This window comes from Euprymna scolopes, chromosome 5 (assembly GCF_053919585.1).
Source record: "Euprymna scolopes isolate OS-2025 chromosome 5, ASM5391958v1, whole genome shotgun sequence".
Classification (NCBI taxonomy): Eukaryota; Metazoa; Mollusca; class Cephalopoda; order Sepiida; family Sepiolidae; genus Euprymna; species Euprymna scolopes.
Window position 1 is genome coordinate 17849177 of NC_136486.1, and position 26803 is coordinate 17875979.

At 31.7% G+C, this 26803-nt stretch overlaps 1 protein-coding gene across 11 annotated transcripts in view; it reads right to left on the bottom strand.

The window, feature by feature from the left end:
• Positions 1 to 4552: 4552 nt before the first annotated feature.
• The window catches only part of LOC145276714 (heterogeneous nuclear ribonucleoprotein K-like), a 57577-nt gene continuing 35326 nt past the window's right edge, over positions 4553 to 26803 (bottom strand). For 2 of the 11 annotated variants that reach the window (XM_080127913.1, XM_080127914.1), the window contains exons 2-15: positions 23942 to 24072; positions 21633 to 21736; positions 21074 to 21130; positions 18984 to 19027; positions 17169 to 17241; positions 16740 to 16853; positions 15628 to 15756; positions 13347 to 13525; positions 12436 to 12618; positions 11529 to 11575; positions 11343 to 11425; positions 11189 to 11263; positions 9437 to 9606; positions 5938 to 6108 (exon numbers count right to left, since the gene is read on the bottom strand). In XM_080127913.1, coding sequence (XP_079984039.1) covers positions 6081 to 6108; positions 9437 to 9606; positions 11189 to 11263; positions 11343 to 11425; positions 11529 to 11575; positions 12436 to 12618; positions 13347 to 13525; positions 15628 to 15756; positions 16740 to 16853; positions 17169 to 17241; positions 18984 to 19027; positions 21074 to 21130; positions 21633 to 21736; positions 23942 to 23960 — 1305 coding nt within the window. In that variant the 5' untranslated portion in view covers positions 23961 to 24072 and the 3' untranslated portion in view covers positions 5938 to 6080. Of the gene's footprint in view, positions 6109 to 8796; positions 8865 to 9436; positions 9607 to 11188; positions 11264 to 11342; positions 11426 to 11528; positions 11585 to 12435; positions 12619 to 13346; positions 13526 to 15627; positions 15757 to 16739; positions 16854 to 17168; positions 17242 to 18983; positions 19028 to 21073; positions 21131 to 21632; positions 21737 to 22812; positions 22947 to 23932; positions 24073 to 26803 lie in introns of those variants that run through there. The other 9 variants (XM_080127909.1, XM_080127910.1, XM_080127911.1 and 6 more) reach the window with 8 other exon arrangements.

The following is a 26803-nucleotide window of genomic DNA, read 5'->3' on the forward strand; positions in this document are numbered from 1 at the left end:
AAAAACCAAAAACGTGGTTACCACACAGTATTGTCAGATTTTCATATATTTAAAATGGAAAGAATTCGGGACCAAATCAAACGTTGGTTCCCCAGGACAGCAACATTGATAGAGAAACCACTTATTGCAGCGTTTTGTTAGACCTATCCTTTCATAGGTTTTTGCGTATGCTTAATACAAATATCACAGTTAAATTTGAGGCTGATGAGTCATTTAGCAGATATAAAAGCATGATATCCAACATAAAATCTAATGTAATCCCTGGCAGCCATTATGTTTTCGGAACAATAGTTAGTAATGCGCATGCATGCAACTGAAGCAGACGACTAAGAAAATATTTTTCACCCTCCCAAACGGAAGAAGAAAAAAAAAAAAAAGATAGGGTGTTTATCCTGAAAGCTGTTCTTAATATGGAGAGGTTGGGGGTATTTATTCCGAAAACAGTTACCCATGCACATTACTAATTCCTCGGTTGTGAAAAAAAAATGGCTGCCAGGGGATTATATTAGCTTTTATGTTGGATAACATGTTTTCATATCTGGTAAATGCCCCAAATTTCAATGTAATATTCATTGTCAGCATATGTGAAAACTTATGAAAGCCCACATTTCGAATGTGAATGGAGAGTTGTAGTTAAAAAAAAATAAATAAATAAATAAAATAAATAAAATAAAAATAAACCCCGAAAAATTTGCATTTTAGTCAGAGAGCACAATTATTTAAAAACTAATCAAAATTTGTTTTTTGTTTTTTTTTTTTTATTTAATGATTTAGATTTTATTAGTTAATTTTCATTTTGTATTAAAATAAACCTATTTTGTGTTATACTTTTCTTAAAAATATTTAAATTCAGTAAATGTGTAAGGAAAAATTTTTTGGAAAAAAAAAAAAAAAAAAAAAAAAAATCAACACATGTACTCGAAAACTAGAATTTTGGTTTGAAATTAATATTTGTTTATCTAATCAATGAAAAAAAAATATATATATATATATAATAATAATAATAGAAGCCTGACATTAGCCCAAGTAAGCTTTTCTATCAAAACTGTACTTGAATTTGTCCCCTGGTGTGGAAGATTTAAGAAAATTATGAATTTTTTCCATAGAATTTTGTCTTAGTTCATGAGGGAATTCCGGAAAAAAAAAAAAAAAAAAAAAAAAAAAAAAAAAAGTCTTAAAATATCTAAATTAATAGTTTTATTTTTCAAGATTGTAAATACATATTGTTATACCGCTTGCCATAAAATACATTTAAATATATATAAAATCCTGCAGATATTCGTATTTAATAAAAAACGTCAAAAGTTGAAATAAAATGGTTGGTGCTATCGGCTGGAATTGAAACCAAATCATCTAGCATTCTAGCTGCATACTCTACCAATGTTATCTAAAGACAATCGAACTCTTAATATTGAAGAACTTGAAATGAATTTTATGGGAGCATGCGCAAAAAATAAAAACATGTCGGCCAGTTGAAATGAACATTTTTCATTTCAACTTGCTGATTCATGTCTGTATGCGTTGTTCAACCTAACCAAAAGATTTTACTTGTTATAAACCATCCTTTGTGTATAATTAATATTTCCTGTTAATTTCAGGATTATGTGCCCAGTAGTTAAAGAGTTTACCTTTAAATATTTACACATTTTATTTATATAGGTAAATTGTACAATAGAAAAGAGGCTCTCCTTTTTTCTGTTCTTCACCTTTGGGTCGGGATCAGAGTGTAGTATCTGTTCTGCAGATACTACACTTAAGATAATTTGTACTAGTCAATGGAAGAGAAACCTATACTGGGACAATTATTTTTGGTAACCAGAGTGCCCCCTTTTTGCCTACTTTTACAGCAGCTGGTTTTTACCCCACATTAAAAACGGCCTTGTACCTAATTTGCTTTGGTGGGGAAGCAAATAAATACAATAAATTGTACACTCAATGAGACCATACCTTAAACTACAAGAAGCTTATTTTTCTTCAACAAGTTGATGCAACATCTCGGCTGTGCAAATAGATTGTGTACCAACAAAAGTTTTTGCTAGTTAACTGCAACCTTTGCTTATCAATATTTATTTTCCTCACCATGAGTGCAAAATTAAACAATAGTCAGGTTTTAACAAGGGAGTATCCCCCCAAGCAAAAAGGGGTCATCTATATGATACACTTAAATGTCAGCAATTGAAGTAGTCTTTGGATAAAAGATTTAGTAAGAAAACTAGTAACTACACACACATATTATATATTAGTAATTTATAAAATATATATGGCGATTAAGCTACACTGAATATTCCGCGTTTCATCCACTCTAGGACTCCTCAGGCTTATGCGCGAATTCTGTGGTTGTTTATCGTTTTTATATGCTTCTCTTCTATTGAGATTTTAGTTAGCCAATCAGCTTTCTAGTATCCACAGAATTCGCGCATAAGCCTGAGGAGTCCTAGAGTGGATGAAACGCGGAATATTCAGTGCAGCTTAATCGCCATATATATTTTATAAATTACTAACTAGCTCTACCTATGTATTGAGCACTTTTGAAGTAAATACTTCAAGTTTACGCATAAATCTATACTTTTGTATATTAATTTTATGCGAGTAAATTTAGTTATATATATATATATATATTTTCATTCAGGTGTTTATGTTTGACATTAATTCAAAACTATTGTTTTTATGAACTCATGGTTTATAGTTCTCACATTTTTTTCTTTTAAAGTTTATATTAAATTTTTTATGCATTTTTATTTTCAGATTTTTAAAAGTTTGGTTTTCCATTTTTAAATTTGAATTTTAAAAAAATATGTAAATTACTATTTTCCTAACTTCAATAACATATGAAGTTATAACCGAACACTTAATGGAGTGACAGACTTAAACAACAGGGGGTGGGCTCTTGTTTACAAGAATAAATACACAAACTTATATTGAACTTTTTGACATAAGTAGCTATTTCTTCTAAGCATTGCCATTTAAAATTAAATTTCAGGTACACAAATGGTATAAATTTGAGATGAACTGGTTTAAAAAATCTTTTCTTTGAAAATACATTTGTATAGGCTTTGGAGACAAGATGGTTGAACCTGATATACTACATTTTCTAGTTAAACATTTTAGGCTTTACAGACGTTAAAACTTATGTCTATTAAAAAGTTTTTACACTTGGATATGCCAGTTTCGTAGTAATAGCACCTACTACTATATGGTTTGACTAAATCTTTTAGCATATGGTTTGAAGTTTTGTTCAAAGCTTCTCGTGTTGGATGCTCTTGTAGCATTGCTGTCATTGACTAGATGCTTTCATGTTGTCCATCGCTTTGGCCAGCCGCCATATTTGCCTGCAATATCAAAGGACAACATGCTATCGTTCATTATCTTCACATACCCAAAACCATTTCAATCTTCCAATTCGATAAATTCCAAAGAAGTGATGCCAAGATCTTCCTCTCAGATCAGCCATGTACCTCTTGTCCAATTTTTGAAGAGCAAATTCATCTGACTTTGGCGCTGAATCTCACGAGCCTGTTCGTATCAGTGACACCCAGAGTTTTGATGGCATGAAGCACAACTCCTCAAACACTAGCAACAAACACCTGCCCCCAGAACTTCAGGGGTATGCCTTTGGTCAGAATGAGAATGAGCTTTGACCTTTTCCCCATGCAGATTGTATTCTGGTTGTGACAGCATCCATACACCATCTATCAGTGAAATTGCACTTTTTTTTAAAGCAACCATAGTAAAATTGACAAATACATTGTTCATTGCAAATACAAGTTGACAAGAAAATGCAACTAACAGTACAAGGAACGCCAAGAAATTGGTCAAATATGGAGATTTTAAGATGACGTTACATTTGATTCCTTTAGTAAAATTGCAGCATAACATTTGATTGTCCAAACTTTGTATACTAGTAAAGTAAAAAAAAAAAAAAAAAAAAAAAAAATACAGAAGAATCGATGTACCCATGACAGAACTAAAAAATCATATTTCAAAAATTGATCAAGCAGCTGGATTTTTATGAATGTTTATTTTTGAACAATTTATGGGAAATTTTAGGTATTATAAAGGATGAGCTAGCAAGCTTGAATTATTGTGGAGTTATCTGCACTCATTTCAAGATGGCAACACAAGAGTCACTTTTTTTTTTTTATTCAGACTATTCTCATCTTGAGCAGGATTTTCAAGTTTTGGCCAATGTAACCTGACGCTTTTTTTAAGAATCAGAAAAAATGAGGTTACAGATTTCATTTAGCAAAATTCTGTGCAATTTCCAAGTTTGACAAAATAATCTCAAGGTCTGAGATCACATCGACTAAAACATGAAAATAAACACTCAAGACAAGAACAGTAGTCTGAATAATGCCAATAATATAGATCATCGGTTTGTGAAAATCTTCTTCCACCCGTTTTATTGGATGCCAGCATCTTTATGGTATCAACCAGTATGTAGAGAGGAAAATACAAGGTGACCGGTGCACAGATTTTTAATGAACACATTTTTCAAAAAAGTTACATTAAGAAAGGGTGAGGAAAAACACGCACACACAAATAAAACAAGGGGTTGTTTGTCTTTAATACCAACTTTTATTAACACCAAATCTGTCAAAAACAGTTGTGTATTCACAGAGCCATGTGTACGCCAGCTGAAACAATATCAAAGAACAGAATTTTCCAAGTCGGCAGCTAAAAATTAAAACAGTTGGGGGGAAGGTTAGGGTTACGGGCTTTGAAGGATTATATTTTTTTCTTCTGCACATTGACAACATTAACTAAGAAAAATTTATCTAACAACCACGGAAAGAATCGCACACTGGAGATTTCTTGTAGCAACTTTAGTGCTACTAGGGTTGCTTTCTTTTTGTGTTGTTTAAATGCGAGCAAGCTCTGATGGGAACAAAAGAGTTCAATGATAGGAATGCTAAGATATAAGAATGAGCATGAAAAATGAAATATACAAAAATGACGGAAACGATAATATGTGTGCCATGAGATTATCTAAAAGTTTGGGTTGGAAGTAGCATAGGCAGTGGTAACAGCCTGTGTGAGATATCTATATATATATATATATATATATATATATATATATATATATAACATAGCACTATCACCCTAAATAAAGCGGGTAAGTGAACCGAATGGCCATTTAGCCAACTGACCAACCAACTAAAATAAAGGGATGAGCAAAGAAGAAAAAAAAAAATGAAAAAGTTTCCGACCAGGTTTTCCTTCTGAAAACTTTTTTAGTATATCCCTCCTCCCAAAAAACTAAATATAAAAATAGTTCCTTCACTATAATTATCACCATTTATTCAAACTAGAGAGTGCAAAGGATAGCAGCAGGAAAGGAGTATGAAATTGACGTCATCAGTCAGTGTCTGATAGATCATGATGAATGTCCCAAGACTGTTAGTGGTAGAGAAAAGGCCACTAGGACCTGATATTCCGAAATGGTCACCAATTCTAGTACTAACCAGGCTCAACGTTGCTTACCTTATATGGCTTTAATTACGTTGACACCAGTTTCCGCAAGATCACCAAAGTTAAGCAATAAGCAATAGAAAGTCTGGTCAGTATTTAGAGGGATAAACATTTGGAAATAGGTGATTTACATAATTGGATCTAGCGGCCTTGCAAATGGAGCAGTAGTTATCAATCTGACTACAGATGAACACACTTGGACCTTCATCATGATCTGCGTTAATCAGGCGCTGACTGGTGATGAAAGATTTCGAATGAGTGGAAAGCTTAAAAGATGGGGGACAAGTATAAAAAAAATACAGAACCAATATGAGTAAGATAGGATAGAAACGACAGGTTAACGCTGCTGCTTTTGTTATGTTGGCTATGGCAACAGGTTCTACAGCCACCGCTGAACAATTTACAGCCGTAGAAGTAAACGTCCGTAGTTTTATATATTTACAGCTGCCATTGCAAGAAATCTAAATTAGTGATATAAATCTTGGTCTTTTTAGGGAGAAAAGATTTTCAGTCACCCAGTTTTAATATTTTTGAGAATCTTTAACTTGTTTCCAATTCCCCCTTAAGTGTTGTTGCTGTGGTCGTTATAAGTTGCACAGTCAATTCAGTCTTCAATATTTCTCAGAGAACTTCCGCACGCTAAAATAAAGAAAAGAAAGAAGAATAAAAAACGTTTAATTTTTAAAGATTGATCAAAATCATTCTTGGAATGGAGAAACTTAAAAATTAGATTCAATTAAAACTTGTTCTGAGAGGGTTAATAGAATGGAGTCAAAAATTGCATGGATGGGTGGAAAAATAAGAAAAATTAGACAGGACTAAGCTGATAAGTTTGACAAATTAGGGGTTTTTTTTTTCTTTTGAAACTAGGACGCTAAACTCAGCATAAGGGAAAATTCCATCAAGAAATAGAACTAAGCGAATTGTAAACTAAAAACTTGAGTAAAATTGAATACAATATAAATTCAGCATTAATAAAACTACAAAACAAGATTTTTCTCATATTCACACAAGATTTTAAAAGATACGGTCAAACTTTTAACGTCTGAACAGTATTGGATTGAATAAGAATTATGTATTAACAGCAGAAGAGCATGGTAGGAATTAGATTAATCATGTTAGAAAAAAAAAAAAGCATGGAAAGGGTTAATAGCAAATGCAGTCATTTAAAGTTTTCCATGTTAAATGTTCAGAAGACTCAAGCAATGAATATTAAAAAGTGAAAGGAGGATAGGGGAGGGGATAAAAAATCTATACTTAAAACCTTTCATGCAAATCAAACCAATAGGGCACGTAAGAATGCAAAACCATGTTATCTTCAGTCGACTTGTAACAAATGGTGCATGCAGTCCAATTTATTCAGAGATGTTGGTAGTGATAGTATTAGTAGTAGTAGTAGTGGTGGTGGTTGGTGAAGGTTAGCAAAGCAGTAGTTTGGATCCGAGCTAAGATGTAAGAGACGTCGGGCGAAGGAAAGAAAGAGAGACGTCGGGCGAAGGAAAGAAAGAGAGACGTCGGGCGAAGGAAAGAAAGAGAGACGTCGGGCGAAGGAAAGAAAGAGAGACGTCGGGCGAAGGAAAGAAAGACGTCGGGCGAAGGAAAGAAAGAGAGACGTCGGGCGAAGGAAAGAAAGAGAGACGTCGGGCGAAGGAAAGAAAGAGAGACGTCGGGCGAAGGAAAGAAAGAGAGACGTCGGGCGAAGGAAAGAAAGAGAGACGTCGGGCGAAGGAAAGAAAGAGAGACGTCGGGCGAAGGAAAGAAAGAGAGACGTCGGGCGAAGGAAAGAAAGAGAGACGTCGGGCGAAGGAAAGAAAGAGAGACGTCGGGCGAAGGAAAGAAAGAGAGACGTCGGGCGAAGGAAAGAAAGAGAGACGTCGGGCGAAGGAAAGAAAGAGAGACGTCGGGCGAAGGAAAGAAAGAGAGACGTCGGGCGAAGGAAAGAAAGAGAGACGTCGGGCGAAGGAAAGAAAGAGAGACGTCGGGCGAAGGAAAGAAAGAGAGACGTCGGGCGAAGGAAAGAAAGAGAGACGTCGGGCGAAGGAAGGAAAGAGAGACGTCGGGCGAAGGAAGGAAAGAAAGGCGTGAGAAAATAGAACATAAAAACGGTCCAGTGAGAATCATTCCATCATCATCTGTAGTAAAAGGGAATATTAGTGGAAGGGGTCAGGAGAGCCTGTGTATGTGTCGCTGCTACTTACATCCATGGTTCAGGAAGATAATGATTCATTGTTCTCTGACTACACAACAACAAAATTCATTAGTCTTCCAGACCATGAGTGCCAGAGGTTAGTTACAAGCCAAGTGCCATCACCAAAACGTGTCATGCAGATCAGTATTATCACCAACAACAACCAACCACGTGTCGGCCAGCAGAGACTGGCCGACTGTTTAATTAGTCAAAACGTACAAGTTACAAGTCATCCCATTTAAACCAATAAAAATTGATAAATGCATTAGCAACCCAAATTATAGAAGATTTTCTCAAAATTGAGAAATGTGAAAAATCTTATTTGATCAATTCTATCAGAAACAACCATAAAAGGACGAGGAGCTTACTCACACACAAGATGTAGTTTCTTTGAAGCTATATGCATTTAGAAGTATTGGAAAGCCATCACAATGCAAATAATGAAAAAGTGGGGGGGGGGGTCGAGAAAAGGAGAAAAGAGAAGAGAAAAAAAAAAAAAAAAAAAAAAGATTTTCTATAAACTTTTTTTTTTTTTTTTAGTACACTTCTACAGTGATCTAATGCGTGACCATATTCTAGAACATGGAGGAAAATCCACAGAAAAACTCGACTGAAAATTGTGTTGTGAAGAAACTTTCCAGTCCAGTCTTTAAGAGTTTTCAAACACTCACCATTTAACAAAGGATTTTCCTCCAAATATTATGGAACAGTCACATATCATGTAACCATGTAGAATTTGAACTCGAGTAAGATTATCATTGATAAAAAAAAAAAAAAAAAAATTATAGAAAAATCACTTGTTTTTGTCAACTTGCATTGTGATAGCTTTTCAACACTTCCATTTTATATTATGTATAAAAATGAAGAGAAGTTCAAGTCCTTTAACAGCCATTAAAATGCAATTTAAACAAATACAAACCATCCTAAAAAGTTGCATACAATTAATATTAGAACAAAATGTTTAGGCTGATTAAATGTTAAGGGAGCAAAAAATGGAATGGCCACTAGCCAATACAGTTAGTGATCAACTAATTCATATACATAGTCACACTTGTCCAATACATTAAGAAAAAGTGTTTTTCTTAGTTCTTGAAATACGCAAAGAATTTAATAATGAAGTAAAGTTTATAAATACTGACTTCCACCAGCATAGAGAGTCGTCTCCTACCTTGACTGCCATCAAAGGTCATTCACATCAGAGAGACATCTGAAAGAAATCAGCAAAAGCTTTGCCAAAAAGGCTTCCAGAGAAAGGGCGCGGCTCAGTTTCTTCCTTTCTCTTATTAACATGAAGAATCATGCCATCGTTACATTCCAACGCCAACATTAGTTCTATATTCTTGGAATAGGCAAGTTAAATTTTAAATATTTAAAAAAAAAATTAACACTTAAAATAGTACGAGTCAAAGGAAAAAAAAAAGCTCTAAATGTTAAAAAAAAAAAAAAAAAAAAAAAAAAAAAAAAAAAAAAAAAAAAAGGCCCTCGAGAATGTATTTAAAAATGTTTGACAAGAGATGAAGATGGGCCATGCATTAAATTAGCAGATCACCTCATGCACAAGCTAGAAATTGTATCACGTAAACAATTCATGTTAATAAGAAACAGTGTAGAGTGAGGAGGAGGAGGAGGAGGAGGAGGAAGAAAAGCTTTTAGAACCTGTTAATAGGGAAATTTACTAGCAGGTTGTGAAAGTCAATGAAACATTTCTAAGAACTTCAAATTTGTAAATTCTCACACAAACTAAGATGAAAATGAAACTGGAAAAGCCATCATGCTGACCTGTTTTGCAGCAAGAACTGTGCAGCATCTATCTGTTCCTGGGAGCCTGTGATGGTAATTATCCGGTCATTAGAGCCGGGCAGGGCCTCATCTATGACAACTTGGGCTCCTGACTGACGACGAACTTCTGTGATACGATTACCCCCTCTTCCTATGATAGCACCAGCCAACTGAAGGAGGGGGAGAAAAAGACAAAATTAATCGTAAGTTTCAGATCATGCAACCGATTTTATAACATAAAATGTAATGGATATTTTGCTGTCAACTGTAAAAAGTTTTGATTTAGCAAAGCTAAAAATTGAACACCAGCCACTTGGATGTGAAGTGGAAATGCTTAACTATAGGCTTCAAAATTTTCCTATGAGATGCATGTATATTTTCCATATAAATACCATCATGCCTATATTTTTACGAAACTTATAGTGAAAGAATGGATTTTGTTGAAAGATCCTAAAGCAAATGTTTTAATAGAATAAATTCAGAAATGTCCTGACACTCCAGCAATAAATGTTTTCCTAATTGTCTCTTTTACACCCTATACATATTAGACTGTTCACCTAACAGATTATTACTATTACAGTAATTTTTTTTTTTTAATAGTTACAATCTGCCATTCCCTAATGAATGGCATTAGATTTTGTTATAGATTAGCATTAATCATAACATCAGTTGCAGAGAATTTCTAGTAATCCAGTGAATTTAAATTCTAAAGACTGTTACAACTTCTTTATCATAGCATCAATTGCAAGTTTTCAGAATTTAGATTCACCAGATTACTAGAAATTCTCTGCATTTCTTTAAAAAAAATACTAATCAGCTAAGTGTTTTAATATTACACAAAGAACTTTTCATCTGTTTTACATGAACTCATTTCATCCAAGTATATTTTATGAAGTTTTCCTATCAAGTGCAATTTAAAAACGATACAATTCTTATTTTCATACAAAGCAGATTTAGCTAAAATGTTCCTAAAGGGGTCTAGTTTTAAACTTGCCCAATACATATCTTTTTCAATTCTTCTACGAAATAGTTTGTCAGCTCCAAAACTGAAAAAAGTAAAATATTTACTTGAAGTGGATTAGCAGATTCACTGAAGTTAACTGCTAATATTACATAACATTTTTAGAGATATTCTTAGACATATCCTGTAAATTTAGGCAAACATTTGTTTCAAGATAAGCAGTTCCTAAAGAATGCAGTAATTACCAATTTACAAGAATTAACATCTAAAGAGGTAAAAAGGTTTTCTCTATTCCTATAAATTGTATATTCATCAAATTTGGAATTGATTATACAAGCAAAATTGAATAGCAATCTTCTTGATAAAAAAAATGACAAATGTTAATGCTTTTAAGTTTAAAAACCTAAAACTGGGTTTTTCTAACAAAAACATTCCTTTATGTATGAAAACATTGAAGCATATACATGTATTGAACTTTTCTAAAGTTTAAGAGTAATTTTAAAATTTAAAAAGTAAATGTAAAAGAAACCTAAGTATTTATTCATTTCAATTCTAGTAATTCCCAGCTGTCATGTATTTGTATCAGCCGCAGACAACCGTCTTCTAGGCTAATGAGCACAATTGTTTAGATACGTACAAAAGATGGCAGATGGGTGTATGTTTATATCAATTGCATGTAATAGATTTTTGCTAATTTTTTTTTTTTAATTAAATTCTGAAAAACTGCTTTAATACATTAGACTGCCTAATTATCTGGTTCAGATTTAGAAATCAAATAAAATTTCACTTACATCTTTAGGAATGGTAACTTGAGTAGTTGTAGCTTGTTCCATACCAAACATCATTCCTTGCTGACCCATTCCACCCTAAGAAAATAAAGAAGATACTGAGCAAGCTGAAGAAAGAAAAAAATTAAAGGAGAAGAAGAAAATAAAAACTAGTTACCATGCTATCTTGGGCAAAATTCTGTTGACCTCCATAAAAGCCTTGACCACCTCCACCTCTTCCTGGGTTGACAAATCGAGTTTCTGAGGAAAAGAGTAATCAGTATGAAGACAGAATAAATATCTATCAGAAACTACAAGTTATGCTTAAAAATGAAATTCTATCCAAATAAATCTTGATACTCACCGCCTCCCCGGCCACCTCGCGCTCCCATATTACCATTCATAGCACCTCTGGGGGAACAAAAGACGGAAACAAACAAACAGAAATAAGAAAAACGTAACATCAAGTTTTGTATTGGAACAAGTTTGCCATTCTAAAATGGCAAAACTAAAAAAACCTGAAGTCTTGCATGCCTTTATTAAAACTATTTCAAAATTTAATGGAAATGTTTTAGAAAATACAAAAGGTGAAACTTAAGATTTTGATATGAACAAAAAATATTTTTAAAGAGAGAAAAAAAAGACTAAAAACAAGTTTCAAAAGTTTAAGATGAAGTTCCCAATAAAAACAGAGTAATGAAATTATAATTTTTGTAAGGTTGATGGGTTTGGCATTTCAAAACTTGCAATTTATGCTTAAATTACAAAAAAAAAAAAAAAAGTTGGATGAGCAAAAACGTGCCCACAAAGAAAGCAAGTCAAAAGGTTTCCGGATTTGGAGCAACATTCCAATAAAGGTTATATTAGTAAGGAGACACAAAGGCAGGTGTAAATAGTTAGAAAATCATGAACAAATTCGAATCATCTGTGATACCTCTAGACAGAAAGTGGGGCTACAGCAGAAATAGACACTTAAAAGTTATAAGTGTTTTGGTTCATGTGATGGCTGACAAAGATGAGGAAAAGGACAGCACATGTGCGGGAAAAACTACTTAGAACCACACAAGTGAACAGAACCACCTGTACTTAAGACTAGGCTTAAAATATGTTTTAAAAAAACATCTACCTTGTCGATAAGGAATAACCAAACAAAAAGGTGAAAGTAAAGCTACTCCGCCACATGTTAAATACATAATTTTCATTTTGGGAATGGATAAATTCTTTTCTAGAGGTATCTCAACTATAGTTGTGTTGGGTTTAGGTTTTATTACCTCATTGTTCCAAGTACTGAGAGGTTTCCATCTTCTCTGCCCCTGTTGCCATCAAGACCACCATTGCCATATTGGGGAGCAGTGCCAATGCTGTTCCTACCTCCAGTAAGACTAGGTAGTCTACCCCTGCTCATGGAGCCAGACCCTTCCCTGCCCATATCTCCCATGCCTCCAGATGTACCTCTGAAATGTTTACAGAGTCAAATTCACAGAACAAGTTTTATTACATGTTTTGCTATACAACGAAATTAGCTTAAAGATCATGTAGAGTCCCCTCCACCCACCCAAGATCAGTTTTTAAGTTCAATGAAAAACCAACCAATTTAGTCAAACATTAATCCAACAAAAAGACTAATTTTAATGCAAACTAGTGATAAAACTAAGCTCTCTGCAGTAACAATCTTTTGAGAATCAAGAATTTTTAGTTTTAGGTCAAACAAAAACTAATACATGCTTTTATTATATCATTAGAGAAATTTGATTCTGAGTTAAAAAAACAAATGAACATTATGTAAATAGGAGGGGATATATATATATATATATATATTTATATTTCTCAAAGGAATTGCATTGAAAATTCAGAATGCTTTATATGAATAAAGTCATTTTTACGTCTTAGAAAATTTACTTTATAAATCATCTCCAAGTAGATAAACTAATTAAATTCTTTAGACCGTTATTGCTTTGAAAGTATAATTTCACTGGACAAAAAAAATTGAGAATTTTAAAGAATTTATACTGGACCTTTCAACTTTGGTTGAAAGATTATGGAAGAAAGATAACTAAACAAAATTAATTTGGCCTTATATGAGCATAGAGTAAAACAAGATTGTGTTCCAAGACTTCTATTTCAGGACATGAATTGAAGATTTTAAAAACATTGAAGATTTTGCTTTTGTGTCGTAACTCACCTTCCTCTCATCTGTGGGCTCATCAATGGAGAGACTCCTCCTCGTGGAGGTGGGGGAGGGGCACCTCGGGGCAATTTCCCTCGGCCTCCCTCAGCAATGGTGTAACCGCCATAGTCGTGAGCGTAGTACTCATCATAGTTATGAGGATCATATGGCTGGTTAACTCCTTTGGGTGGGGCCTGCAAAACAGCAAGTTTTCAACATTTACTCAAATCCTGAAAGTTTACAATTTTTCTAAAAAAAAAAAAATAAAATAAATAAATAAAATTTCACATGAACATGTTCAAGAGAAACGTGCTCATTAACATAATCTGCATTAGTCGGCACAAAGATTGTTCTTTCATAGTTTCACACCATTTTCAGAAATTTAACAATAGTTAAAGCATTTTGTTAATCTTATTTCTTCAATGTAATGATTTAAAACCCTGGAATTATAACAGGAGTGTGTTGGTATTTTTTCTTTGAATATAATAGTTTTTCAGACTTTTTTTTTTTTTTTTTAATTATTTTAAAATTTTCAATAACTTGTATATTTCCTTTCCTATGTGAAAAAATTTTTATGTTAAAATTTGAAGAAATATAGTTACTATTTAGAAAGAAAAAAAGCAATTGGAAAACAGTTTTTCAGCCTCCTAAGATTTAACCGATAACTACACCTGCAGCAACTGGAATTCATCTTTTGAATCAATTATTGCCTTGGAATTTCAATTGCATTAAAATGAGTAATAAAAAGGCAATAGATTAAAAATAAAATTTTTAAGGCTTAGAAAGGAAAAATATTTTCTAAGAATTTTTTTACATGTTTATAGTGCCCAAATAGAAAACTTCAGTTCAAAAATAAAATGCTATCATAGTTTCAAAAATTATATTAAACAAGATAATTTTTAATCTTACACCTACAAAAAAAAAAAAAAAAAAAAAAAAAAAAAAACTAATTCCATTTGTGCTTTTGTATATTTCAGATGATAATTGATCATTTGTATCATTCGGATTACCATTCTCACGTGTTATTTTCACGTTTTCCACTGATGTAAATCATCTTTAGGTGTATCATGACAAATACAGGAATTTTGAAATTCAGTAAATTCCAGAGTTCAATTAAGCTTCTTTCCTAGTACTGCTCACCTATGGAATGTTCCGCTGGCCTACTTTCCAGTTGACTACAATATGGTGTAGTTCAAGTCCAATGTAAACAAGTTCTTGCTGAGCTGTCCCCTTAAATAATTAAACGATACCAAATTCCCACAAAACAATTATTACACTTGTCCTGATGACTACTGTACACCCATTAAACCTTAGCCTCAAGTAGCCTTTGGACCTTGATGACCTTGTAAAAAAAGGTTATATAGAACAAAAGGTGAACACTCAAGATGAGACCAATACCCTGAGTAATCTAAACTATATAAATTCAATTTGCGCTACATTTTTTACATTAAAATATCACTCAATAAGCCCTATGATAAAGTACTAACCTTTAAATGACATGTCAAAATTTGAACTCAATCAGATCAGTTTGTAAATTAGTTATTTAAGTAAAGCTACTGTTGAAAATTTTCAAAACGGGAGATTGGGGGAGATTGTGTGCTGCTAAAACATTGCTTTCTGATAGGAAAGCATACTATTTAAGCAAAGCAATGGTTTGATAAAGTGTTATTTGGACAGCTTTATCGGGGGGGGGGGATAATTAGAAATTAAGTCATACACGCAAAGATGCTCAGTTTGTTTGAATATAGAAATTATTCTTGAAAACAAAAAACCGGACAACCTAGTTTCAAACAATTGTAAATATCAGAGCATCATTCTGAGTGAACATTTGTAATCGAAACTGTTCAAAGAGTGCTTCATCAAAATTTGTCTAAAAACAGTCAACAATTCAGAACATTATTTGCATTTTTAACTTTAAGGGAGTTTTTGCATCAATAAGCGACAATGGATGAAACGTGAATCTCCCATTTCCTCTGGAGTAAAATTGGAGTGGACAGAAGTAGGTTAAAGCAATCCAAAAGACATCAGCAAACAAGATTTTCATCTCAAGGTATCTTGGAAAAAAAAAAGGAAAACCGTCAATAGTGCATATTATATATATCTATCTCCTATCAGTGCATCTGAAAGATGGTAAAAAAAAAAAAAAATTTTGCCTAAAAGTTTATTAGGTCCAGAACTTATCTAGTGATGCATTAAGATTACAAGAACTTTTATATCAGAAGCTACCAGAATAAAAGAAAAAAGACAACTTGCAAAATGCAATGTTAGAAGAAGAAAAAAAAAAAAAAAAACTTACCATTTCTAGAAGCTTGTAAATATTTCTTATACAGTCTGTAACTACAACAGGCCTTCCTGAGATTGCAACAACACGGTCGGTTGATTGTGGGCAACATGTGGAATAAACTTTGATGTTGGCCCCAGTTTTCTAATAATGAAAAAAAAAATTTTAAATGAAAGTTTTTAATTCATGAACGGAGCCATGATCAAACGATAATGGTTTGACTTTTAAAGGAGAATCAAAATTATTTTTATCAAATTACTAGCAGGGGTTACCCGGCGTTGCCTGGGTGATCGGCCCCCTTCCCACTCCGAGGGGTAACAAAAAAGTCACCCCTCTGGATTTACATGCTTGGTGCCGGCCTCCCCCCTTCAGGGAGAGATAATCCCCAACCCCACCTTCAGGGAGGAGGGTGCCTGGAGGCTTTAATCTTGATTTATAAAATTACCCAACAAAAATATCAAAATTTTCAATCTTCACGATTTGTTAAGCATTCTAAAAAGCCTTCAAAATACTCTTTGAATTTCCCAGGATTACAAAGTTAAAAAAAAAAAAATATAATAGACAACTTGCTTACAAATAAATCCCCGTGTATTATAATGGATTTCATTTTATAATTAAACTGAATGAAGTTTTTACTTATTTTACAAAGTTCATTCCAAATATTAATCTTCCTATTTTTTATGCAAAAAGATGAGCTACAAAGATAGGTGTGGTATTATTAAAACAACCTTTCATGTCCAAGAATTTTTCTGCAGTCACCACTATTCTCAATGTACTTAATTGAAGGACTCATCTCTGCTTCTGACATATGCCCATGACAAGAGTTGCTTTTTTTTTTTTTTTCTTTTTCAGTCTCACACTGTCAGAGATAAAACATTCAGGTCATGAACGCATAAGTTCAATCATCATAACAATGCAATTTGCAATCCCCTCTGATCAATTTGAGCAGAATAAAAAATAGGAAGTATTACTTTTTGAACACCTCTTATATGCTACTGCATTTTTTAATTTCAATAAAATGGATTTTATAGCAAATAAAGTTATACAAAAGAGAATGACAAACTAATCATATAAAGATAAATTTTTCAATTCCACTTTTCAAGAAAAGGTGAAAATGAAATACTTACTTCCCTCAGTTCCTTGATCTTAAATCCAGCTCTACCAATGATGCAACCAGCTTGGCTCTGATGAACCAGAGTTCTCATCTCACAATCAAAATCACTGTCGGAGAATTGTTTGTACTAAGTATAAAAAAATAAAATGATCAATTAGTTTAAGCATATACAACAGGTAATAATTTTGTAAATCTTGAAAAGTATTAATTTTGTTTTAAAAATTAAAAAAAAAAAAAAAAACTGATCGATATTACCTCTAGGTACATCCTAAAAATGCAACAACAAATTCAGAATAAAACTATTATATCAATTGAAAATATGGAAATAATTTAGACAATCAGATTTTTTCTCTAAATTACAAACCTATAATAAAAAAAATAAATATTTTTAATGTAAACAAATTTTATATTACAAATGCATAGAAATCAGATCTTAACTTACATCTTCAAGAGAGGGAATGACGTCAATCAAACATTCCAAAGCTGTATCTATATCGGCACCAATTGTCAAGATTCTGTAAAATGGAAATAATAGTTCAAATAAAAATAAAAAGCTACAAAAAAAAAAGAAAAGAAAAAGAAAGTAACAATTAAACCAACACCAAATTAAGCAACCGAATAAGTTTTCAGTGTTATGCTGATACTTCACCAACTAAATTAAAAAAAGGTTCCAGGAGTATTCAGAGTACTGGGATGCATCAACATAAGCCGCCATGAAATGTAGAGAAATGATAGTGACACTTAAAATAGTTGCTCCTCTAATTTTACGAGGCCAACAATTTACAGCAAGTTTTTATTTTTTTATTTTTTTAAAAAAAGGGACCTTCAATTGTGAATATTTATTTAGAATATTCATTTTTAAAAGCCAAATTGAAGTTTTAGTTTAAGAAATTAAGTTAAACAGTGAATAAATAAAATCTCCCACCAGTGTATGTCATGCAATAGTGCATTGTTTAATATTGCCAGATCTTAATTGGCAAAAGAAAGAGAAAAATTCAAAAGCAGCCTAAAAGACTTAGAAAAAAAAAATGTCTTAAAAGCAAAAAGTATGCTTTGTTAAGCTGAAGCATAAGAAAAAGTCGAATGAACAGAAGTATACGTCCCTTTATGTTGCTAATTGTATTAGGAAATAAAAAAAAACAAAAAACAAACTCTACAATTTAAGTGAAATCCCAAGACTGTTCATTCCAAACCACCCAGAATAGGCAGACAGCAGTTCTCTACACACCCACACAAGGCACTTCTTATAAGAAAAAGGGGGAAAATAAAGAAAAGGAGTAAAAGAAAAGAAAAAAAAGCTCCACTACAAGAGCTGTTATGCTAACAGGGTTCACCACAGACTCAGAACTCAAAATTGGAACAAGCATGAAGTGATAAGAAATCTAGAAAATATTGCTTATTTGATGAAGTATTTGATATTTATGCAGAATAAGAACCATGCTAGTGTCTAAATTTTCCAGGCAATTTATATAAAACTACTAGAAAATGATACTTTCTCATGCAAATACTGGCCAATTTTTTCAAAAAATTATGAAGGTAATTTAAGGATATAAAACAAAAACTATTGTACAAAGAAAATGCAAATTATAGGACAATTATGAAACAAAATTCATTGTAAGTTTCATAAATATTTTTTGAATAAAACTGATACAAATGTTTTATTTTAGAAATTTTTTGTTCAAATAAAGAGTTTTTTTATAATAAACCCATAACAGCAAACCATGGTCTTTATTCTGCATCATCACTAGGTTTAGAGATTTTTTTTTTTACTTTAACATTAGCTGATTGATTTTAATGAGGTCTTGTTTAGTAAACAAGCGAGCAGCAGGTCATGAACAAATGAGCTTAAAATTCAAAGGAATCAAGAAATTAAAATTCATTTCTCGGATTTAGAAATAAGACAGAAACAAGAGTGGAACAATGAACAGAAAATATATCGAAGCAGTTTTCATGCTAGTTCTGAGTAATTGAGCACTGTATGTGGTATCTCCCATCCGCCAAGGTAGTCAACTACAGTCATTGGGAAGAATTAGGAGGGGGGGAAAAAAAAGTTTAAAAAGGGTGAGAATATGGAGAAAGAAAAAGAAAAGATATGTGAGTGGGTAGGGAATAAGAAAACCAAACTTTAAAAAAAAATAAAAAAAAGAAAGAAAGATAAAGAAGAAAAGAACTTATAAATGGGCTTTTTTTTTTTTTAAAAACATTATCAAACAGTCATAATAAAATGTGTAGTAGTACAATGCAGTAGGGTGCATACCGTTCAGGGCCGGTGCAATCGGGCACTGTAACACTTGCTTTGAACTGCATCATGGATGGACGGACGGACGGGCAGGGATGACGTTCCATGGGTCAGGGACATTCAGGGTCAACAGACGGGCCATTGGTGGACATAGAAGGGCGAGAAGAATGGGGCAGGCAAGATATATATAACAAAGTATTACTACCAGAAATCTTCACAATGGGCATAAAAAAAAGGTAATGTAAATGGAATTCATACACAAGTCAACTTCAACGGGGATGAGATTCTGTGGAATAAAAACTTGAGGCATTAGTTTAGACAAACTCGCAGTAAGAATTATTACTGGCTGCAAAAGTCTTCGACTTCACATTCCTAAAAGTTTTAAAAAGGCGTCTTTTTTGACAATTTTCTTTCTCCCCTTTTGGAGCGGGTTCCCGGGAAGGGGTAAGCAGAGAGGAACTTTGATTTTGTTTGGAATGATATAGATTTACAACGCACGGAGCTTCTCCCGACATGTGTAAGTCTGCTGCCTGACGAGGAAGACAATTGCAGACATTCAAACCAAATGTATTTGTAAATTTGTTTAACAGCATACACAATCAAGCAACAAGCAGAAATTGATAATTTTTTTTTGTATTTTTTTATTTTTATTTATTTTTTTTTTTAAATATGTATTAATTTGTTTCCTTACTCCACGGTAAAAAATATTCTTTATTTAGATATTCTTGCATGCATTGGCATGTTCGTATAAATAATACCTACAACAGATAAAGAATGAGTATTAGCCACAAGATAAATGCAAATCAGAATTTTGTCCACTTCCTTACAGAAAAAAGCTTCATGTAATCTGAAGATGAGTTAGATCGAGACCCGAGCGGTCAATCATTATGTTAAGAGCAAGTAAAATGATTCATTTTGCTTGAAAGCCAACGCATGCAATGCACCAATAAACCTGAAGGGTCATGCAGTTATAATTCTGCAATAACCTCTGAATAATACTCGTTAAAGAATTCTAACAAACAGCTGGGTAAAAGTGAGGAAAAAATAAAATCGTTGCTTGTTCAGAATTTAACTATAAAAAAAAAATAAAAAATCTTTATGCTCTACATACTCGTCACTGAACAAAACGTGATTCCAAAAATCACAAATTGATTCAATAGTTTTATTTTACTGTTTTTAATAAAGGGAGACAACTCCATTTAAACCATTAATATCGGCCTTGTAATGGATACAATTTACTATTAAAAATTGCTAAAAATTGTCAATACTTTATCAATTTACATGATTTCTGGAATGACATTTTTGTTCAATGACTGGTACGTACAAAGATTTTTCTGTATTTTTTTTCTTTTTTTTTTTTAATTAGGTTGAATTCTGGACAAGAACCAACATCTTTTTCATCCAATATTGAACAAACTCATGTTCTTTGGAAATTGAAACATTTAAAACTTTTCTGAAATAAGTATCAAAAAATTATACTTTCAATAAAAATGGCAGCCAGTGATAAAGCAATGTCTATTAAAAAAGTAAGTTACTTTTAGGTTAACTCTTACTTTTCTATAAGATATTGCTTTATAATTAAGAAAAACAGTCTTACAATGAATTATAGGTCAACAGATTTTACCTACTACAAAAGAAAAGCTAATAGCAATGAGTAAAGAAGGAAAGTTCAACTTTTATCGTTTCAAGAATTTTAAGATACAGAAAAAAAAATAATTCAAGTGACATTTTTACTGAAGTTATTGAGCCTAAATCGTCAAATGCAGTGAACAGATATAAGTGAAAAGCTTTTGATAATGCGAGTAAAGGATCAGAAAATTTTTGAATTTTCCTTCATAATAAAATAGAATGTAAAACAGATTATCTTTTTAGTTATAAATTAATTCAAGAAAAGGAATGGCTTTCGCAATTCAAGTTATCTTCATCTATCAACAGCAGCAGTGGTATTCAGTATATAAAAATATGTAAAAGAAAATAGCAAAAGGGAAATGAAAAATAAATTTAAACCTCAGAAAGATTAAACTACATAATTTATACACTGGCTAGCCAAAGAAAAAAAGAAACAATTGGAATAAGATTTAAAGAGTTTGAAAGTTTTAAATACTCACATCTTCTCTTAGCCTCTTGATGTTACTACCAGACTTGCCGATGATAGCACCTGCATTCTGAAAATACAAAATCGGGTTTGAAAAGTCAGAATAAAAAGTAACACTTGCCAATGTTTATCTCGTCCATAATATGAGTAATTATTTTTGCAAGATAATGTCTTACAAATCATGTGCTACAATTAAAGAAAGGGCACAGATAAACTGAAAAGTTTTATGGAAGAGTTATTTGTCCCCAATAGTATTGACCCCAGACAAACTACTTCAAGACTAATAGAAAATTATACAGATTGATGTAAAAAAGCAGTGAAATTTAAGGGATTTCACAAGTATGTATACATATAAACATAAAAAAAAAGAAAACTATCTTAAAAGTCTTTATAGAAAAAAAAAAAAAAATCACGTTAATTTTTATTTTATTTTATTTTTTTTTAAATTGCAAGAATTTCACAAATTAAATATCTAAAATAAGCTAACATTTTGAAAAGTTTGAGGGCGGGACACAAAAAAAAAAAAAAAAAAAAAAAAAAAAAAAAAAAAGAAAAAAGTAAATAGGATTTACCTTACTCTGTAAGAGAACCCTCAACTCTATTCTAGGCCCATCGCCACGAGCTCTCTTCATGGATGAATCCTCTTCATCATCTTCCAATGGACGCTTCATCATACCTGTCAGTCAACAAGATTTCAGTTGTATGGGATTTGTAAACATTTCATAAAACATTAAAAAGATTCATATTTGTTTTTGTGATAATACCCAAGCAACAGGTTTAACAGAGAGAAAAGAGAGGGGAGGGAGGGAAGAGCAGCAGGTTATTCCTTTGTGTCAAGCTGGCCGGCCTCAAAAGAGGGAGGGGGAGGAGACAACTATTATATGCAGATGACTGAACATGGAAGTGGGAGTCAAAACAGGACAACATATCAGTTAACAAGCTGTCAAAGTCAATATACAAATGACTGAAAAACTGGGTTTTGGGGAGAATCATGAATCAAAGCAAATATGGAAATCAAATTACAGATCTATTAAATAATAAAAAGCTTGAGAATAAACTATGCAGCTGTATAGAAATAGACAAATTTAGTTTTAATTACAAAGTTTAATTATTAAACTTTAATGGAATTATTTGAAAATGATTCAAATCAATTACATTTTTGCCATTAGATTTTGATTATAAACGAATCGTGCAGAAAATAAGCTAAACTAAATCCTTGTTTAAACATTGGATGTTAAAAGAAATGCAAGTTAATATAAACATCAAAAGAAGTTTTCATCATTAGGAAAGAAATAAAAAAATAAATATGAAAAACAATTATTCAAGTTCAATTATTCAGCTTCAAATCAAAGTTGATTGATATTCAAATTACTTAAGACGAAAATATTTTACACAAATGAATACAAAGCCTACAGAATTTGAAATATTCAGATTTGAATCTAAAAAAATATCATCCAAAGAAACTGCCATTTAAACAAATTGCAAGAACTTTCAAACATTTTAAATTACAAACTAAAATCAATTACTAGAATTAAATTTTTTTACCAATAAAACTTGAAATTGATTAAAACAAAAATGTAAAATTTTGGATAATTAAAGTGCAAACACTGGAATATTAATCACAAGAGTTATTTAACTGTCACAGAGAGAAGAGTAAATATTTCAGCGATAAAAACCTTTGTTATAAACAGAAAGCGATAATGACTATACTTTTACAGTTTAACTAAGAGATGGAAAGAGGGTAGTTCCTACCTGGCTGATTGTCCACTGATGTGGCCAGCACACGACGAAGCAGAATATGCACACAACTAATGTGAACTCACTCTACTACTACTACTACTACTTAAACGGCCTCTTTTCAGTGTTCTTAACAGGTTTTTGTTGATAACCTAGTCTACTTAGCAACAGCCAATCAACAGGTGCCAGCATCCTCCTACCTGGCTGACAAGAAGCAGCAGGAGATGGTGGGTAGGAGGTAAGTATAGGTGGGAACTAAGCTTTGTTAAAATATAAGCTTAGGGCACAAGTAATTAATAATCTAAGTCACTGTTGAAAGATCGTTATATCAAGAAAATACAAAATAAAATATTTAATTATCTGTACCTGTCTAGTTTTTTTTTTTTTTGTTATTTTATAACTATGGCATTTTTGTCAAAATTATAATATGAAAACTTAATTTGTTGAAAATTCATTTTGTTTGATCATTAATAATTAAATCCAATTGCCAGAAAATCAACTGTTGTCAACTATTAAAAGATTAAAATAAGTGACTCGTTTAACAAACTGAAAAATGTGCAGGTGGATTTAATTTCATAATAAAAAATATTTTTCACCCCCTAAACAAAGTATATTATCACTTTGAACATAAGGGTCTAACCATTTGGAATTGTGTCTATGGGGAGTTGAATAGCAAGATATCTGTTCACATAAGCAAAAAGAAATTAACTATTGAAGTTAAAACAGATTCCCCCCCCCCACTTAAAAAAAAATAAATAAATAAATCAGGCAAAGTAAAAATAAGGTTGTTAAGTTTATTCGTCATCTACTTCACCTTCCACTCCAGGAGAAATAAAAAGGTGGACAGGAATATTAGAACAAAGATGTATTGAGAAAAGAACCCCGCAAACACAACCATGGCAACAGAGAAAGGGAAGTTTGGAAACAAGCGGGGGGGGGGGGGGAGAAAAAAAAGATCAATAATGCAAAGCCATCAATATGTACTTTGTGACACCTGCTGCCACTGCATCACCTGGCTACCATGGTAACGTCAAGCTACCAATGACATCTAAGAAATAATAGAGGCACATTAGAGCTCCTCCCACAATTTCTAAATAAAATTTAGATAAAATAAATGTATATATGGCGAACTTACTTAACTCACCTTCTTTAGCCAAGTCCATGATTTAAGAAATCTGAACAACTCAATACAACTGGACTGATTAACAAATGAGAAAAGGTGTCTTCAGATTCTTCCTGTACTCAACAAGTGGTCACCACCTCGTACGAGACGTTCTACAATAAGAAAAGCAAAAGTTAAATGAGAGAGAGAGAGGAAAAAAAAAAAAAAAAGTTATAGCACCCTTTTTTTTTTTTTTTACTTCAAAGATGTCAATTCCAGAAAAGTCAAAATTCATAAATATTTTTAAATGTTTTTCAATGGAGAGATTTCATATTTGCTTTTGTATTCACATTCACATAGAATTTGTTTACACTTATTCTTTACTAGCCTTGATAAACAAGGACTCCTTCGTACATCTTTTTTTTTGAGGGGGGGGGGTCAGTATTTGTACAGTTTACAAACCATGCAATTTTTTTAATATTGGATTTTCAAGTTAAATTCCATTTTCATGATATCCGTTAGTAAATTGTTAGATGAAAGTACAAAATAGTTAAAGCAACCCTTCATTAAGAAAGGCTTTCTAAATGTTATTTTTGCATGATCAGTAAATTGCACAAGTACTATTGATTAAAATAGGAAGTTGATGGAGCAAGACCGATCCAAACGAAAAGTTAAAAAACTTTCAACTTCAAAGAAATGAAAAGAGGACTAATTTAATTGCAGCTTGTGATATCTTCTCCCGGTGAAATTAAAGAACTTTAGATTCACATCACTTTCACTGTACTTTATACAAGAGACAATGCTTTGTTTTGAAATACAATTGGAAGGCATATTTAAAAATGACTTAAGATTGAACTTGCTTGAATTAAGGATTCTGGATAAGAATATATAAACATTTTTTTATATTAATCTCCAGAGAATTGCTTTTTTTCTCCTTTTTTTTTTTTTTTTAAGATACCAAGATTGATCAACAAAATATACATCAGGGAGTTAGAGAGTAATTATTTCTTAATCTAAATTAGAGAATCTGATCTATGTCAACTGCATCAATACATAGGTTCAGTACTAGATGATATAGTCGACATAAGCAGATCAAGGAAATAAGTTCTTAAAAGAGAAAGATTCAAAAGTTGTGAGTATTGTAGCTACATTGGTTGTGAATCTAGAGCTAAAATTGTCTTTTTATTGTGGAATTTAAGAAAATGCATCAACAGATTAAAAACTTTGCAAGGCATAGATAAACTGTTACACTAACAAACCTTTCATTGAAGTTATGCTACATATATTTTTTTTTCTTCTAGGTTATCTTAATTTCTCTAAATCATAAGATTGTAATTTTAGTCATTTGTTACCTTAAGTAAATAAAGTATATAAGGATATGAAGTTGAATACTAAAAAATAAAAAAGTAGAAAAGGCATTATCGAATTGTTACAAAAACTTTTGAAAAGATTGAAGATGCAAAATTCAAACAAGGAAGCATTTTCTTAAAACACTATAGATCTCAAGTGTTTCTTTACAAGAAATGAATGTTTGGATTAAAAAAAAAAAATCTTTAGAAACACTGTCCAATTTAGCAACATTTTAGATTAAATTCCAACTGAAAAGTTCTACCACATTCATACAGAATTAGTTTATACTTATTTAGGCTGAAAATTTAATTTGCGCAACAAATTCAATTAACTTTTAAATCTGAAAATATTGAGAAAAAAGCCTAAATTTATATTTAGATATTAAAGGAGAGAAAAAATACTAGACAGCGTTAAAATTAGATCAAAATGAAAAATTTGAATTAAAAACAAGTGAAAAACATGAGAAATGATTTCCTCACATAGTTTACTATGACAAAATACAACTCATTTACATTTCAAGGAAGTTGGACATCTAGTGTTAAGTTGAAAAGCCAGTTAACAAGAATTAGAACACTAAAGCCTACAAAAAAAAAAAAAAAAAAAAAAAAAAAAAGCTTTAGCAGCCCTGTTGGCATTTCCCAATAGGGGTATCTTGGACAGTGATAAACCCTTTTTTGAGAAGGTAAGGCCTGGAAAAACGGAACTCTTAAGACTGAACAGTATCAGAAATTAAAATTTCAAACCCTGTCAGAGACCGATTATAAAGAACTGATTTTAACATAAAAGTTAATTCAAATCATTTAAAAGATGTCTTATCTTGTAAAAGGACAAATGTACATAGATTGTGCAGATAATGTTAAAACATCTAAATCAAATGTTAATATTTGACATTTTTAACAAAAAATATCAAAATCTTATATCCATCAAATTTACATTTTAATGTTACATATATAAAAATAACTACAGATTTTAAAATAATGTGAATCTCATTAGTGTTCTGAGCATTTGCATTTAAAATCTGTACCATAAGATATTAAACCTGTTCAAAATACTGACCATTTCAAAACATCAAAAATGATAAAATTGGTCATTTAAAACTGAATTTTTCTATTCAAATAATTTTACTCAATCAGCAGGTAATTTTATGTAAAGAATAAACATCGTAACATGGATCAAAAACAGACGAAGGTGATCAAACACTATAAATCAACTGCAACAATATTGGTGACTAATACATTGAAAATACTATATTCTAAAATTCTGAACAAAAAATATTTTCATCTACCTCTCAACTATGCAGGTTTTTATTTAATCAAATTATACATTTTTTTTTTTAATTTGTAAAGTTAAATTTAACTATTCTGGTCAGAAATCCTTTTAAATTATAGAATTTGGTTTTTATTTCTAAAATCATTGATGTAAATAACTTACAAAGTCTCAATCTTAAATAAAAATTTCCTAAAAATTTTAAAGTCAGTTTAAACGATTTTCTTTTTAACTGTTAAAATGCTGCTAAAACCCTTCGAGTTTGGATGGTCATCCCAAATATTAAAA